At 39.8% G+C, this 16,509-nt stretch overlaps 1 protein-coding gene across 10 annotated transcripts in view; it reads right to left on the bottom strand.

Annotated features, from left to right (window-relative positions):
- The window catches only part of adgra1b (adhesion G protein-coupled receptor A1b), a 156,044-nt gene that overhangs the window by 43,202 nt on the left and 96,333 nt on the right, over window positions 1-16,509 (bottom strand). For 9 of the 10 annotated variants that reach the window (XM_077494791.1, XM_077494792.1, XM_077494794.1 and 6 more), the window contains 2 exons: window positions 7,578-7,788; window positions 7,087-7,295 (listed from right to left, as the gene is read on the bottom strand). In XM_077494791.1, the coding sequence (XP_077350917.1) occupies window positions 7,087-7,295; window positions 7,578-7,788 (420 nt within the window). Of the gene's footprint in view, window positions 1-6,390; window positions 6,746-7,086; window positions 7,296-7,577; window positions 7,789-16,509 lie in introns of those variants that run through there. The other variant, XM_077494801.1, reaches the window with a different exon arrangement.

Genomic DNA, 16,509 nt, shown 5'->3' with positions numbered 1-16,509 from the left:
TAGCAACGCTATTAGCTTAACTACATTTCTCAGTAGCGTGGTTGTAGCGTTGGCTTTTTCAACATCAAATAGCTTTTCAGAAGTTAAGCTATTTCCCTGCTCATGTTGAAATAGTGCGGTAGCTTTCATAGATGCTACATTTTTCCAGCCACTCAAAAATATTTCTCTTGTTTGAAATTGCGTATTATTTGCACTGGAATTCACCTGAGATGCCAGTTCTTGCTAACTTTGCGGACACGGATGAAGACAACTCCTGTCAACATCTAAGACATGCAACAAAAATTTAAGGACACGCATTCAGATGTGTCCTGAAGTCAACACAACAATCACCAGTTAAGCTAGTTGTCAGTACTCAGCAAACATCAATGGCTAACATAGCACTAAATAGAAACATGTTTTGGCAGCAGGTTCGACCTAAAATGCCCAAAAATTTATTTTCTCTTTTAGAGGCTACACTCATCATAGTAGCTTAGTTGTAATTTAGCTACATTTGTCATTTGAATGTTGTTTATCTTGCTTTATTTCTCTGGTGGGTAGCTAGCTTCACTACAGTTAAGTAATGGCTAATGTAGCTTGTAGCTTAGATCACTACATTTTCAAAACCTAAAAATGCATTTTCTCCTTGAGAGGCTCCATTCAGCTTAAGTAGCTTTGTTGTAGTTTAGCTACTTTTGTTATTTGAATGTAGTTTATCTCGCTTTATTCCTCTGGTGGGTAGCTAGCTTCACTATAGTTAAGCCATGTTTAATGTAGAATATCTTGTAGCTTAGCTCACTACATTCTCAAGTAGCTTGCCCAACATTGCATGGGGTATTCATTAAACTGTCACTTTCACATCGGTTCATGTGTCTGTTCAGTGTTACCTCAGTTGCAAGCAGACTAGAATCTCTCTAACGCCTGGTTGCCATTGACACATTTTTGTCCACAGCGACACTGGAACCTGTGACCCTCAGGCTCCAAAGACCAAGATCTTACAGATGAGCTACTCTCCCCTCAAACAACAGAACAGCCAAGCTCCGGTAATAAGATTAGCAATAGTTTTCTTTGGTTTAAGTGATTGATTTGATTTTAGTTCAATTCTAACTAGAGTTTTAACTTGCATTTGCAGATGTAGCCACAAACTCACTTTGCAGAAGTGTTCCTGACTGAACCCATGTACACAATGATACGGATTTTATTGCAGTGCCTTCTGATGGATCGAAGGTCACAGGCATTCAATATTGGTTTTCGTCCTTACCACGAGCGTGAAGGGATTTCTCCAGATTCTCTGACTCTTCTGATAATAATTCATGATGACAACCATAAATTCCATTGAGAAATGTTCTTCAATTGTTGGGCTATTCAGCTGTTCACAAAGTGGTGAACCTCGCTCCATCTTTGCTTGTGAAAAACGAATCTTCTCAGGGATGCTTCTGTAATACCCAATCATGACAATTAACTCACCTGTGGAATATTTCAAACAAGTGTACAGTTGTACAGCTACAAATGGGAATCTTAATAGGTAAAAATACTCTTATCAAATTGAGTCTACCATATTAACTTTCATAACATTCCGATGAGCAAAGACTTTCAAATTTAGGAATGGGCCTCTCTGCAACTCCAGCTTGCAGTTTGTTTGTGACTATTTATAATTGGTGTCAAACAGTCGACACAAACAAATGTACTTTTTTTGCCACACAAAAGCACAAACAATAAACAGCGCTATTGCAATCTTCCATCAGACTGCCAGAGTAGTCTGTATAATTTGAATAACAATTGGTTATTGAAACAGCAATCTACTCTTCATTAAAACACATTTAACATGAGACAATTGCATATTTTTAAACAATTACAAAAAAAGCTTTGATACATTGTTGTCAGAGCTCTAAAATGATTAGAGAGAGAGGGAGAAAACTACACGTGGTTTTTGGCTAGCGGCCGTCTGTTTTGGAAGAATTCTGGAGATGGAGGGGGATCGCTGGATGCACCCTTGCCCTTTCACACCAAAGCACAGCTGCAGGCAGCCTTTTCATATAAATGAGCCACAGCTACAGTACGTTGATGTGACATAACACACAGCTAAAGCTGATTGGTGAATGGCTAAGTCAGAGGATAGTGAGAAGGCTGCATGGCTGCCTACTCAATTTGAAACAATTGCAAGTGAGAGCACAGCATAATAGTGCCAATGCTTAGCAGCAACCAAAAAACGTTGTGAATAACTGATTACTCATGTCCTCCAAAAAAGTCTTTTATTTTCAGTCAGCAGAATATATAATGTAATTTTCCGGTACAGAAAGAGTCTTATTCAACTAAAATACTGAAAAGAATCAATTGTAGCCATGTGGAGGGTTGCTAGAATTATTTGTCTTTAAGCCTGAGCTTTAATACTTTTGCCAAGTGCAAAAGCGTGAGGGTGGGAGGTATTGTTTTGATTCCTACTGGTCTTGTTTATTAGTTAAAACAATGAAACAAATGCTAGACAAACAATTTTTATGAAACATGGTGGGGGCGTGTGTGCCTGACAGCCAAACTCATACACATAAACATTTGTCTCTAAAATGAAGATAATTGCAATGGAATGGAATCCTCCCAAGAATCAAAACGAGGTATGGTCTTGATTCTATGTCATCCTTCTCTGCAGGACCAACACCACTTTTAGAAAAGTGTGAGGAAGCCGGAATTGTGTGTGTGTGTGTGTGTGCCTCAAGGTAATTCCCTGCCTTGCACTGCAAGCTGCTGATTGCCAAACATTGCTTACTTACAACAATGTGGTCAGAAACACGCACAAACACAGCACTTACATTTTTTTTATTTTTTTTATTTTTTTTTTTTTACTTAAACTGTTCAACCTTCATCTGGGTTCTGCTACTCAAGGTTGCCTTGTATGCTTAAGAAGATGAACTAATTTTACCCCAGAAACTGAACTTGGAAATTAGAAGTAGATAATTACAAAGGTGAAACTTAACTCTTTTACTGCCACACGTTATCAAAAAAAAAAACAACCCCCAATGCCAGCGGATTTCGAGCATTTTAACTCATTTTTTGGAGCAAACAGAATATTGTGTTCTTTTGCTACAGATACTATTCTACCTTATTCCGTTCTTTAGTAATCACCATTTGAAAATAGGTGATATGAGTGACATTGAGCGAAAATTAACTTTGATACTAATATTTTTTGTTTAGTGACACTCCGTCAAATTAGGTTTAATGTTACAAAGGCTTTGATCATTCATGTCAGCCTTGAAAATGTTCTATTTCATCAGATTGTGTCATGTTTCATTGTAATTCGCAGCTCTAGTTAGGGCCCGAGCAGCTACCGCTGCGAGTTTAAATAAACTTGAGTTGAGTTGAGTAATTCCATACACCGGCAGCCCATTGAAAAGAGATACAATGCTGCCATCTGCTGGCCATAGTTAGTGGGTCTTTTCGATTTCACAACTCATTGACCCGACTGTGCTGCACTTGGACGTTGCACTGACCACTGATATTGTCAAAAAAAAAAAAAAAAAGGATTTGATGTCACTTAATGTTTATGGCGGCATACATTGTGATTTTACTAAACGTTATTAAACGTTTTTGGCGTTCAAAGAGTTAAATTCAAAGGCCTACAGTAAATGTACATTTGGTTGCATGAGTAAAACGACAGCTGTAGTAAAACCAATCTGAACACGACTCCTCTTTTCCTTCCAATACAACTTTAAACACATCAGGGCAACAGATACCGAATGTTTCCATACTATTTTTAAGAAAGTAACTGCTATTTGGGTTGCTTCTATTTTTCTTAACGTTTGATCTCTACAGTGCTACAAGACATGTTTACCAAACTCTCAAATGCAATCACAAATTCTGTCTTTAAAAAGGGTGAGGGTTGTGTTATACACAAGGAGGAAAACACAAACATTTTGTGCCTTGAGGTATCAACACAATCAAACACTGCATTTAGCAGTTTTAGAAGAAAATGGGGGAACATGGGAAAAGACCACAGCAGTCAACATCACAATGACAGATATAAAGCAAAGCGGTTTGATATGACATCTAATATTTAAAAAAAGCAATGCTTGCTTATGCAAAGTGTTTGATGACTACGGTGGTATGATTTGTATACTTTCAACTCCAATGGAAGGACATACAGGGCAAGACAGTTAAATTGGATTTACTATTTTTACCCATCAAGACTGTAGCCGTTTGTAGATTTTGCATGTGACAAATTTTGTTGGTGAGGATGGCTTTTCCCCTAACAGATGTGGTGATCACAACAAGCCCCGCCAGCACTCCCATGAGAACCAAGGGATTCATCAAAAACATCGCAGTAACTGCATCAATGAATTTTGAGCGTCCGTCATTCGGCAATCATCAATCTTCCGTTTTCGTCAATCCGTCAATATTTCAAGCCGAACTGTCAGACCGTCACTTGTCGATTGCTCATCATACATCATACTTTGAACTCACTGAAACACCATAAATATATAATGTTAATGAACCACAGATAAAATGGAAGAAGCAGATTGCCCTGGACACCATAACTCAGGCCGCCACTCATGAAAGCTCGTTGCATCAAACACTTTCAGAATTAACCACAAGAATTCCCAAAAGAGTCATCCACGCCAGATGAATTTGATTACCTATTATCCTGTTACCGTGCCTGCGTTTCCGCAGCAATTATCCAATCCAACCCATGAAAGGACATTCTTGTCTTTATAGTTATGATTAAATACCAGTTGTTGGAAGTCAGCATATTCAAGACATTATATGAATGAATAAATAAGCAACTACTAATTAACGTCTGCACTTCTCAGCGACCTTTTAAGCATGCGGAAGACGCAGCGGAGGTGTGTTTTGGTTGGGGTGTGCGGTGCATAGATGCTTGTCACAGTGATGGAGACAAATGACGAGGCTGCATTGCTGTAAACGAGTGAGTCAGCCCTCCCTGTAGACAGACAAGGCCACGGAAGACTGGGGAGAAGAGGGGAAAGGCATGGGAACTGTTCATGGTGCTGAAATTTGGAGCATCTCATTAGATTTCAGGGGGAGACGCATTTGGGCAAGCTGTCCTAACATAGCTGAGTGTTGAATAATTGGTGCTACTGTGTAACAGGTTACAAAGAAAACTTTACGCGAATTACACACAGGCACAGACAAACAGCCCTGAATGAGGTATTTAGGATGTATAACAGTCCAGGTCAAAATGTGAGGACTGTGTATTTCTTTCTGATCCCAGGTCCAAGAGAATCTCAAGGAAGTACTTTTATTTCCCCCATAAAGCTTCATTAAGTCCCCAGGGACAATTGTATTGGGTTGTAAAGTTATTGGTGGCATCCACCTCACACACAAACACACAATCACAGATCACACACCGCAAAAAAAACATATGGCATCATGACCCGTTCTTTGGAATTACAGGTACTTTGCTGTATCACTTTGAGGCACGGAATGTGATCCCGCTACAATTCGAAAGTGATGTAACTGCTGTTTGTGGTATAAATCACAACCTTGCCTCTGATTGCCTGTCACAACAATGGAACTAATTTTACAGCAAGTTGACCTGATTTTCCTCAAGGAGCACTGCAGCAGCGAATAGGGTGGTCTTATTCCCTTACACTCTCTGTGCCTATTTTGTAATAAATTGCTTAAAATGGACAACTCGGGCCAGCATTCTGAGGAAATGCTCTAAGCGTGACATGACAAGATTAAGCAACAGGTCCAAGTGCTGGCAAAAGCCTTCCAAGCAATTTTATGGAGATTGCAGCAAAAAAGAACCCACACAACATTTGATGAAACCAAAGCGTGCGTGATGTCACAGGTCTGTTAACAGGGGGTCTTTCTTTCTTTTTTTTTTTCCGCGGGCACTGCAGAGACCAGGCGGGTGTGGTGACTGCATTCACCGACGCGCAATCCCAAACGCAAAAGCTTCCAGCAGCGGTAGCGTTGAGATGCACACACTTCTAACCACACTACGTCTGCCCATTACACGACGGACGTGTTGAAGTTCACGTCGCTGATTAGAAGCGATAAAATGCCAAAACGGTCGCGGTAAATCCCACCCGAGCTACACGATAAACGCGCGCCTCCCCAAGCCGGTATTTCTGTGAAAAATGCACGCAATTACAATATGGCATCTGCTTCGATCTACGAACAGTTTAGTATTCTCCGCGGACACCGCACGCTCTCATACCCCCCCCCCCCCCCCCCACGCACGCACGCACACAACACCCACCAGCACCAGCACCACCACCCCAAGAGCACACGCACACGCTGCCTGTATAGCCACACTTTGTCATTCCAATGCGGCGTTTTCCAGCCAGCTTATTTCCAACAAGCTCATAAAATATGCAGGTAAACGGCAACTTGGAAAGCGGCGACAAGCATTTCAAGCACGTCCCCTTTTTTTTCATGCCCGGCTGAGAAACTGACCTCCCAGTCTAACGAATCCCACTCTTCGGTAAACATCCGGAGGATTGCTTTTCATCCAAAAAATCAAATAAAATAATAATCGGAGCAGGTGCGAAAGCGGCGCTGTGCATGGAGCGACTCGGGCGATGCGATTGCCAGTTGCGCTTTCGGTTATTATCCTTATGAAATCAGCGTGAAGAGGGGACGTCGTCTGGAGGAGGCATCTCGCCGGCGTCGAGATCAACTTGAGCGGCACAAATGAGCCATGCTAGGCTTCAGAGTCCAACATTTTCTCTCGGCGCGATGGTTGCGACCAATTAAAACACCACTTGCGCTCCAAGGCGAATAGCTCCTGACAAGGCGCTCCTTCCTTCTCAGACCTTCTCTTCCTATTCTCTTTATGCGGGAGGGGCAAAAAAAAAAAAAAAGCAACCTAAATAATAATAATAAGCTATTCCTTTTTTCCCCAGTATATTTAGAGCATTTTGCATACATATGCACAGTGTATATAAACCACGAATTTGACGAATCTGCACAGAAACACACCAACAAAGGAAGCTTTTAAATGCCCTCCTCATGAAAGCTTTCACAACACGTGACTCCAGCTATTCTTTATTGGGAAACGATGTTTTCGACCCATAATAGGCTCGGAGAAGTAGAATAGGAAGGGGGGAGGGTGCTACCATGAATGACACTGCCATCTCATACACTACTCACCATGAGAACGGCAAAGTTATTAAGATGGGTGCAGTGAATGGTGGTCGTGTTTCCACCGGAGCCCGTTACGTGGCAGCCCTCTGCCCTCCAGCCACCATGTCCATCCAGCAGGTCAAAGTCCCAATAGGCTGCGGTGGGCTCTACCCCCAGTGCGAAATGCCTGAGCGCAATAGTGACTGAGTGCACGGCGCTCCCCAGGCTGCAGCCGTCTGCAGGAAGAAATGAAGCAATATAATATGTATAGGAAACCTAAAACTAGTTTTAAAAAAAAAGTGTAATCTTAAAACGCATGCAAAAGACACGTATGAAATAGAGCATGGTGCAGAAGCAAAAGTGCAATGCAATGGTGCAAAATACATAAATAAACCAGACCCATGTGGCGTAGTTTTTATTTGGGAGGCGTATGTGAGATAACATTCAAGCATGTGACGCGGTAACAAGACCGAGCGATGACATATACAGGCGCGACGGTCAAATGGATTTCCTCTTACCTAATTTGGTGAAAGCAACTGGTGTTGACACGCTCCTGCGCTTCCCATCGTCCGCGAGATTGGACGAATTCCCCGTGCACGGGAAGAGTTTGCCATTGCGGAATACGATGAACTGCAGCCTGCAAGTGGAGTTATCAACAGATTGCAAGGCGGAGGAGGAGGTGTGCGGAGCAGCCAGAGGTAAATGGATGGAGGCGACTGCCGCGGAGTTCTGCGGATTGAACGCAAACAAGATGAACATTTAGTAATCGCGTCGCCAATTTGCGTCGGGAGAAGTGTTTAAAAAAAAAAAAACTCACATAAAACAAAAAAGATCAATGGAATTGTTATCCTCTATGGAAGAGTCCATAAAACACAAGAGACCAAGAATCCCTTTTGAAGCGTGCCTATATGTGGTCAGACTCCCTGCCGCAGAGGTGGAAATGGTTCTTACCATTTCAGCTTGAGGGCACATCAGCACTGCCGTTTGATTTAAAGAGACAACTGGTCTGACTTTATCTTCTTTTCACGTGTTGAAGCAAAACAAAGTCCCCACCAAAAGAAAACAGGTATAGATAGACTGTATAGGTTTAAGGCAGGGGTGTCCAAACTTTTTTGAGGGCCACATACAGAAAATTAGAGGGACGCAAGGGCCACATATGTATGAAGAGAAATTGTGTTGAGTCATAAAAATTGTGCACATAATTTTTGCTTTTGCATATTTAGAACAATGCTACAGTACATAAACATTTTTATTTTTTTTTGTAATATGGCATTAGAGTTATTATAGTTCTGGAATTTTTTATTTTAGTTTTTATTTTGTTTTGAGTTTTGTTTTTTAAATTTAGTTAGTTTTAATTAGTTTTCAGGGTGGTTATGTTAGTTTTTATTAGTTTTATTTTTTTAAATAAATGCTTAATTTTAATTTAGTTAGTTTCAGTATTAGTTTTAGTTTTTATTTATTTTATTTTTTTATGTGTATTACTTGTGCGTAATTTAAAAAAAACAACAACAAAAAAAAAACACCATGGGAGTGATGTCATCTGTAGGTGCTTTTCTATTGGCTGCTGCTAGATGATGTCACTTCTGTGTGACATACTTTCAATCGTCATTATTCCGGTTTTTATCAAAATAAATCTACTAAAAATCACAAAATCATCCTCAAAGGCTCATGCATTAAATTAATTACCAAAAACTAAAACGAACGACAGGCTTGCTATAATTATAGTTAGTTTTATAAACATAAAATGTAGTTTGTTAGTTTTTGATTTTTTAAAAAGCATTTTCGTTTTTTTGTATTTTGTTAACAAAATTGTTTGAATTTTAGTTTTAGTTATTTTGTTAGTTTTTGCTAACTAAAATAACATTTAATGGCACCTGCGTTTTTTTGACACCCTCCCTTATTACTTTGACCATCTCCAAACATTTTTGTTTTTGTTAATTTATTCTAACTGAGTCAAATGCCATTTTGTAGCATATGTCGCGGGCCACTGAAAAATGGACCGCGGGCCGCAAATGGCCCTCAGGCCGTAGTTTGGACACCACTGGTTTAAGTCCACATATAGTGTCATTGTGTCAGTAAATTTGTGCATTCACTGTCATTCATACAATAGAAATAATGAAGACACATTTTTTTGAAAAACAGTATATACATGCTTTTATTTAGCTGTTGTTCTAATAATTATGTTTTCATAAGCTGAGCAACACACACTTGACACCATCCGAACCAAATAAAATCTTGATCTCATCAGACCACACTACATAGTCCCAGTAATCCACGTCCTTAGTCTTCCTGTCTTCAGCAGACTGTTTGTGGGCTTTTTTCTTGTGCATCACCAGGAGAGCCTGTGAGTGATGTAAAACCAAATTTAACACACCTGCTCCCCATTCACAGCTGAGACATTGTAACACTCACGAGTCGCATGACACTGGAGAGGGAAAAGGACTAACTGTGCTCAATTTGGACATTTTCACTTAGGGGTGCACTCACTTTTGTTGCATTTAAAGTTACAGTTATATAAGCTGTACACTACTTTTCATTGTGTCGAAGTATCATTTGAAAAGAAGAATCAAATACCCACAGAAACGTGAGGGGGCTGTACTCACGTTTGTGTGATATACACACACATATATACATATATATATCACGGTTTAACAAAAACAGATTCAAATCATCTCTCTAGCACGCGTTCAGAGTGGGAAAGAAACGCTCACAAGCTGTTGCACTCATCTGAAGCTCATTATGAGAAAAAGAGGCACGGAGATGTGGAAACATTTTGCAACAGTCACGGCAAACCAAAAGATACTAGAAAGTAAGTCTGCAAAGCTTGATATGAAGCCTCACAGGCGAACATCTCGCTGAACAGCACCATCAATTAAAGACTTCAAAGAGCGACAGGTAAGCAAATGTGATGCATTTAAATTACCTTCAAATTAAGGCTGTATTGGTGCACCAAAGTTAAAATTGGCCTCTGATCTCAATTTCTGACCCACGGTTTTATACGTGACTCGATGTTTATAAATAAATTTCATAAATATAATATTTTAGATTATTTTAACTTGTAATGTTTTCTAACGATACCCGATTTATTAATAGATTTGTCTGAGCAGAATTGTGCCTGTGTTTTCTTCTGTGCTTCACTTAAACTCATTTCGGGATGCCTCTTTGAAGGTGCATTAACATGTTTGGCATGACTTGCGGAGGTCTTTTGAAGCACTTAGGGTAAACAGTCTGGTTCTTGTCGACTACACAATTTTCGCTTCTGCTCTCAACGTCTTACAGGTAGCCGTAAAGCTACCATACTGCTGACCTAAATGAGCTCCGAGGGTCCGTAATTTCATCGTTATTAGTCGTACTAGCAGCCGTGTCTATTTCTCGCATAGTTTACTGTGTAGTGAACCACAGCTATGGTCAGGTGACCATCGCCGGAAAACAGAAGTCACATAACACGTAGTTGGTGGAGGCTTGCTGAAGAAATGTTTCAAAGACAACACAGGTCCGTGTCTTAAAGTATTACGATTTTCAGTTTTGGTACTGTATCGTTACAGTCGTTCAAATAGAAGTCTCATGAGTGTGCATTATTTTGTTACAATCAAACCCATGCCTCACTGGTTGCATTTGATGAGACAGTTAATGTTCTGTAGATGAGCACAATTGAGAATTCAACCATCAACATCACATCTGCATTGTCTTCTCACACATTTACAGTGTGGAGTGTTCGGGGCGAACACTGGGTTGGTGGTGGAGTGATATAGGCTGATGTCGTTCGTGTTAGCTAGCATACAACACAAGTGGTATGGTAACTGAAAAAAGCAAGAAGAGGTGACACAGCCCAAATTCCAGCTCAGATTCCCAAGAAAACTGAAAAAATTAAGAGTTTATTTGAGCGCACGTACTCGCACGCACACCATGCACGAGCTTGACACAGAAGCTGCAGTTTCGCTTTAGGCCAAAGGTGGCAGTCGTGAGTAAAAAAGTGACAAACTTAGCAATGTACCTTTAATGTTATATATTATAGATTTAAATATTATGGGTGTGAAAATTAGCGCATTAATATTCCGTTAATTTTTTTTTAACGCTCGATTAACGACCGCCCCTTATTAGGAAATCCTAATAGCCACACGTCGTTTGAGTGATGCAAACAACGTTTATGGAAGCCTGGTGTACAATTGACGCTATCTCGATCCTGTGGGATCATGATAGCGGTGGTGGCACGGAGAAGACAGTGCCCGTCACCCTCTAGCAGTAATAATTTAAATAATAATGCATATATTTATGGGGACTGGGTCAAGTTGTATTTTAGATTTTTAAAAATGTGCAGAATTTCACTTAATGTTAAAAAATAGGTAACTCTTCATATGAAAAGAAAAATCGCACTGAACTGTCACCATTATCTTACAAGTACAAACGCAATTATGCCATGTAATGACAGAAAAATGACCAATACAAATCAATATCACACTTGTTTTTTTTTTTTTACAGTACAGGACATATTTTTAAACAATTTTATGAATTATGAAATTACTGTATTAATAACTAAACAATGCAACCATATTTCTAGAATGTTGCTGTACAGTCTCCTTTGTTCAGGCGGGGGGGAAATGTAGGCGGGCCCAGGTGTCTGATAGCGGCCCCATAGCCACTCGGGACCCGCATAGCCCGAATGCCCTGACCGAAAGCGTTTCAACGGTATATGTCCCGTTGCTTCACGAAGTTCCGTTTTGGAGATAGAGGGCCGACAAACCCGCAATTTTTACCCGGGATAGGATCCATCACAGGTAGAGTTTTTGAAAATCATCGGCCTTCTGGAGGTCTTTGGGCGGCCGTATCTCCAGAACTGTACGTCCTACCTGGAACATAAAGGCATCGCCGGACTCGTCTCTGAGACAGCTTTCCAACGATGCCAGTGCCATCGCTCCACAACATTATGTTCCGCCATGGTGATCTAGCTTGTAGCCTCCGTGCTGAATGGCTATCGCGGCAGCGGCGGCAACTACGGAAGCCCAGCGGCGCAACCCTGTGGGTCCCAGCGATGTGAAAGATGTACATTGAAAAGAATAGAACCGTCAAAATAACGGCTCTAGAAGAACTAGGTCCAAGTAACTTTGCCTCGTTCTCCTGTCTACTGTTGTCAATTCTCGTAGTAGCTATGGATGGGCTGATTGATACCAAAATATGAATACTTCGATCCTGCGTGTTCAGTCTTAAGTATCAATCCCCAATCTAAAGTGTAGATATTTGCAATTCATTTATTATATTTTCTTTATCTCTAATTTTTTGTATATTTTTGTGCATATGAGCTACTTTTACCTTCTGCACGCATTTAAGCAATGCACGGGCGTCTGCCCCCGCCCACTCTTACGTCCCAAACCCGTGTCAAGCGTGCTTTTCCTTTGCCCTTTCCTACCAACACAAACAAACATTTGGAAGAATGGCGGCGGCATCATTGGCCTCAATGATGATGGTGGGTGTGGTTGACTGTAAAATCATCATCATCAATATATATATATATATATATATATATATATATATATATATATATATATATATATATATATAAAATATATACAGTATATGTGTGTGCGTGTACGCGTGTGTGTGGGGGTGTGCGTGTGTGTGAGTTAGAACAAACAGGACAGCATGAGCCCTAACCTACAGAACTGCTGATGAGCAGAATGGTAGATTTGCATAATTTATTTGCTGAATTTTTGTTGTAATCATGGGCAGTCCCATAAGCAGAGACATCGCCAAAGACATTGTGACAATGACAAAAAGGGGAGTGACATGAGGATACTACAGATAAAGTTGACAGCAGAATTTGCGTTATTTGCTTTGGATGGACAGAACTGTGCTGCAGCTTCTCAGGCGGCTCTGACTCAGACTATTACGTCAAACGGTTGTGCTGCATCAAAAACATTCTCTTGACCGTAACAAATGGACAGCAGTGAAAAGTGAAAATTTTCTTTATTTCTATTTCAACCCTGTGTAAAATGTTTCTTATTATGCCAATTGTTTAGCTGACAGAAGAGTTTGCTATGTCAACACCAATTAAATGCACCACACTTTTTTGTGGGGTGGACTTCAGCTTCCACTTACCACAGCCAGAAAGCAAAAAAATGTAGAGAAAAAAGCAGTTTGATCATCCCTAACTATTTGCAGCTGGCAAAAAAAAAAGCTTCATTGTCTTGACAAAACGCTATATGTAGACATTTTCTCCCATCACATCCTGTTGATGCAGTGAACTCTTGGCCTGATACTGTATGTCTGTGATGGGTCACTTGATAATACATGTATTACCTGTATATACAGTATGTCTTGAACTCATTCACTCCCAGCCATTCACAGAAGCAATTCCGTTTGCTCCTGGGCGTTTTACTGGATTTTGACTGATTTTGCAAGGCCCACAGAATATTGTGTTCAATTGCTATAAAAGCATGGAATCTACCGAAAGAAAGATTAAAAGTTTCTTCTTTCATCTGGAAAAAAAAAAAGTATGTTTCTATCTGTTTCCGTTTTGCAGCAATTAGCATTAGAAGAGAGCTAAGTTTCAGCAGTTTTCACAAATCTATTTAAAATTCTAAGTAATTTAGCTTTTTTTTTTTCTAGATGGCCCTGGTTGATCTCCTTTGTTCTGCTGCCACCTGCTGGCCGTTTGTGTAATAACTACCATTTCTGCAACCGTTCTTTGCAGCTGAGGCTGCATCAAAGCCTTCTGTATGCTCTAGCATAAAAACAAAAACAAAAAAAACGTATAAATATGTGTTTGGGACACTTACAACATTAAAAAAAAACGTATTTACACGTTATTGGGAGCAAATGAGTTAAACATTTGATACAAACAATACATTATTACAAAGATTTGGACACTAACATCTGCAGGGTAAATCCAAGGCTTTCTTATCTTCTTATCTTTAATTATTTATTCAACTTTTGCAACTTATTTGTGGTAGAAAACAAGCTGCCGTCAGATTGGACCTTTTCAGATGGTAATTTGAGATTCAATTCAGAGGCAAAATGAATGTGAATTGCTGTATGCTTCGAGATGGTATCATCTAATCTTTCACCGTGTTGGAACCAGTATCTCTCTATGTGCAACATTTGATAATTACGAAAATTGCCTGGTCCTGAGCCATGACTATCATGTTAAATATAAGCAATAGTTTCAGGCAAAATGTGACCTCAAGTGATCCAAAACCAGCAGGCAATTAACAGCTGATAAAGTACTTGAACACAAAATATTTGTCGTTCTTTCCGGTATAACCAGGAATGATGTTGACTTGATATGATTCACTGACAGGTACTGTATAGCTGGCAATGGCCAAGTGTCACCATGGCAACCTGGCCATGAATCTCCATGACACAATAGCAGTTTGTGGAGTGAGCAGGCACCTTGTGGAGCACTTGAACTTACACATGGGTAGAGCTGAATATGCATGATTATGGGGAGGCGGGGTTACTTAAGGGTAAAGTAGATGGCTGAAGCACTTGATTAACCACTTCCCTAATATTCTCCTTAACATAAAATAACATTTCCAAGAATGGAAACATGTTTTCTCCCTAGAATTTGATTCCGTGTTAAAGTATTTCTGCCACATAGCCTAAACAGAAAGGGAAAAAAAAAAAAAAGAGATCAAAAGTGCTTTAAATGTACTCTATGTCCTCTTAAGTTTTTTTTTTTTACCATATTAATCCATCCCCACTAATCCTTTGGCTAAACCAAATGAAACTAATGGCTTTGGTGGTAATCTTTATCTTACTAGGCTAATGGTGAACTCACAACAATGTCGAATGCAAAGCAGACTTATTGTGCTTCTTTGCTTTTATTTGTGGGTGACTGAGTTACATTAAAAATACCATGGCAACCAAATACCACAAAGAAAACAGTGCAAACAAAAGGCAACAATATGGATGTGGTTCCAGCATGCCTGCAGAGCAACTGGTTAAAGGAGTGGCAAGTCTTTTAGAAGAAATAAAGTAGGTTTAGCTCACCCAGGTACAACTAGGAACACCTTGATCTGCCTTAAAGGGAAGTCAACCTTGAAGTGGAAGTCGACCTTAAACATTTCTTGACAATAATACATGTGACCTCACTAGTCTAACATAGTTTTCACGCTATCAAACTGCCTTTATTTAGAGTATTACAACTATGAATCAGATATTCAGACAGTGAGTCATATAAACTAGGATAAAGCTAAACTGTTCTACTTTGTTTACACCATTACATGTGAAATTCTGAACTTCGACAATACTTAAATAGAAAAAGTACAAAGAGAGCTAAACTATTCCAGCAATGTTAGGAACCATATAATTTCGAAATACGTTTCAGACAATTTTGTTTGAATGTTTCTTATGTGATCAATTCTGTGCAAGTGTTTCAGTGTCATGCTGCATGATCCAAGCGCTTTTCACCACAAAGCAAGAGTAGGATGGGAGATTTATTGTAGAGCGTCAAATGCACATCCCTATAATCGATCTGTTGAAGTATTACCATAGTCGGCTGACTCCAGTGCTTTAGCTTCCCCCATCCCCCATTTATGTTTTGATCAATGAAGGTCTCCCCTCCGTAGTCAAACCCAAACCTCCAGCAGCTACAATGGGACCAAAGCCAAATTGACTCACACTGAGAGTCATGTATTTCTCTGTGCCTGTATTTCTCAATCAAAGCCATCAGTCCAATAGGAATGATCACGTTGGCAGTCATTTCTCTAATAACTTTGATGGCAGCGCTTGTGAGAATTGCAGTTGAGATGTACAGACACATCAACGCCAAATCTAAACTTACTGCTATTCTCAGCTCAGTTTCAAGGAAACTGTGAATGACTCATTCAGGTTGTTGTCAGCTACTGTATGTACTGTATATAGTATACATTATTGAAATCCTTTCAGCTGTCTTATCCGTGCCCATTGTGGTTTGTGTAGAATTATTGAAATGTACGTTGCTGTTCGGCCTTTCCAGTTTTAACCACAAACAATAACTCTTCAAAACGTTCTTCAAAATGAACATCAAATGTAAGATCCATGATGCTTCAAAATGACCTAAGCATACTACACCATGACCCCATTCGTATCTCAAGTGCATTTACTTTACTTTTTAAATTCTACTGTTCTGACAAAGAAGACATTCTCAAACCTCAACAAAAGAGCACATTTAAGCCAACAATCTCACAGTACAGTGCTTGTAATACATGTTCAGTTAATGCCAACACTTTTCACTGAATGTCTTTCAAATAGTCTGACATAACAAATATTAAGCTGCCAATCATGACAGCCCTATTTCCGCATTCATCATAAATGGACCAGAAACATTGCCACTCTAAAGTTTGGCTTCATTCACAAAACGTGCTGACAATACACCTGTAACAGTTAAAGGTATCTAGGCAGACTGAAATGCAGTTTGCTTTATTGTCTCACTAGAATTAATTATGATACACATTTGGCCACACAAAGAGATTT

Source organism: Festucalex cinctus, chromosome 14 (genome assembly GCF_051991245.1).
Source record: "Festucalex cinctus isolate MCC-2025b chromosome 14, RoL_Fcin_1.0, whole genome shotgun sequence".
NCBI classification, from domain to species: domain Eukaryota; kingdom Metazoa; phylum Chordata; class Actinopteri; order Syngnathiformes; family Syngnathidae; genus Festucalex; species Festucalex cinctus.
This window is presented reverse-complemented; position numbering and strand designations above follow the sequence as displayed.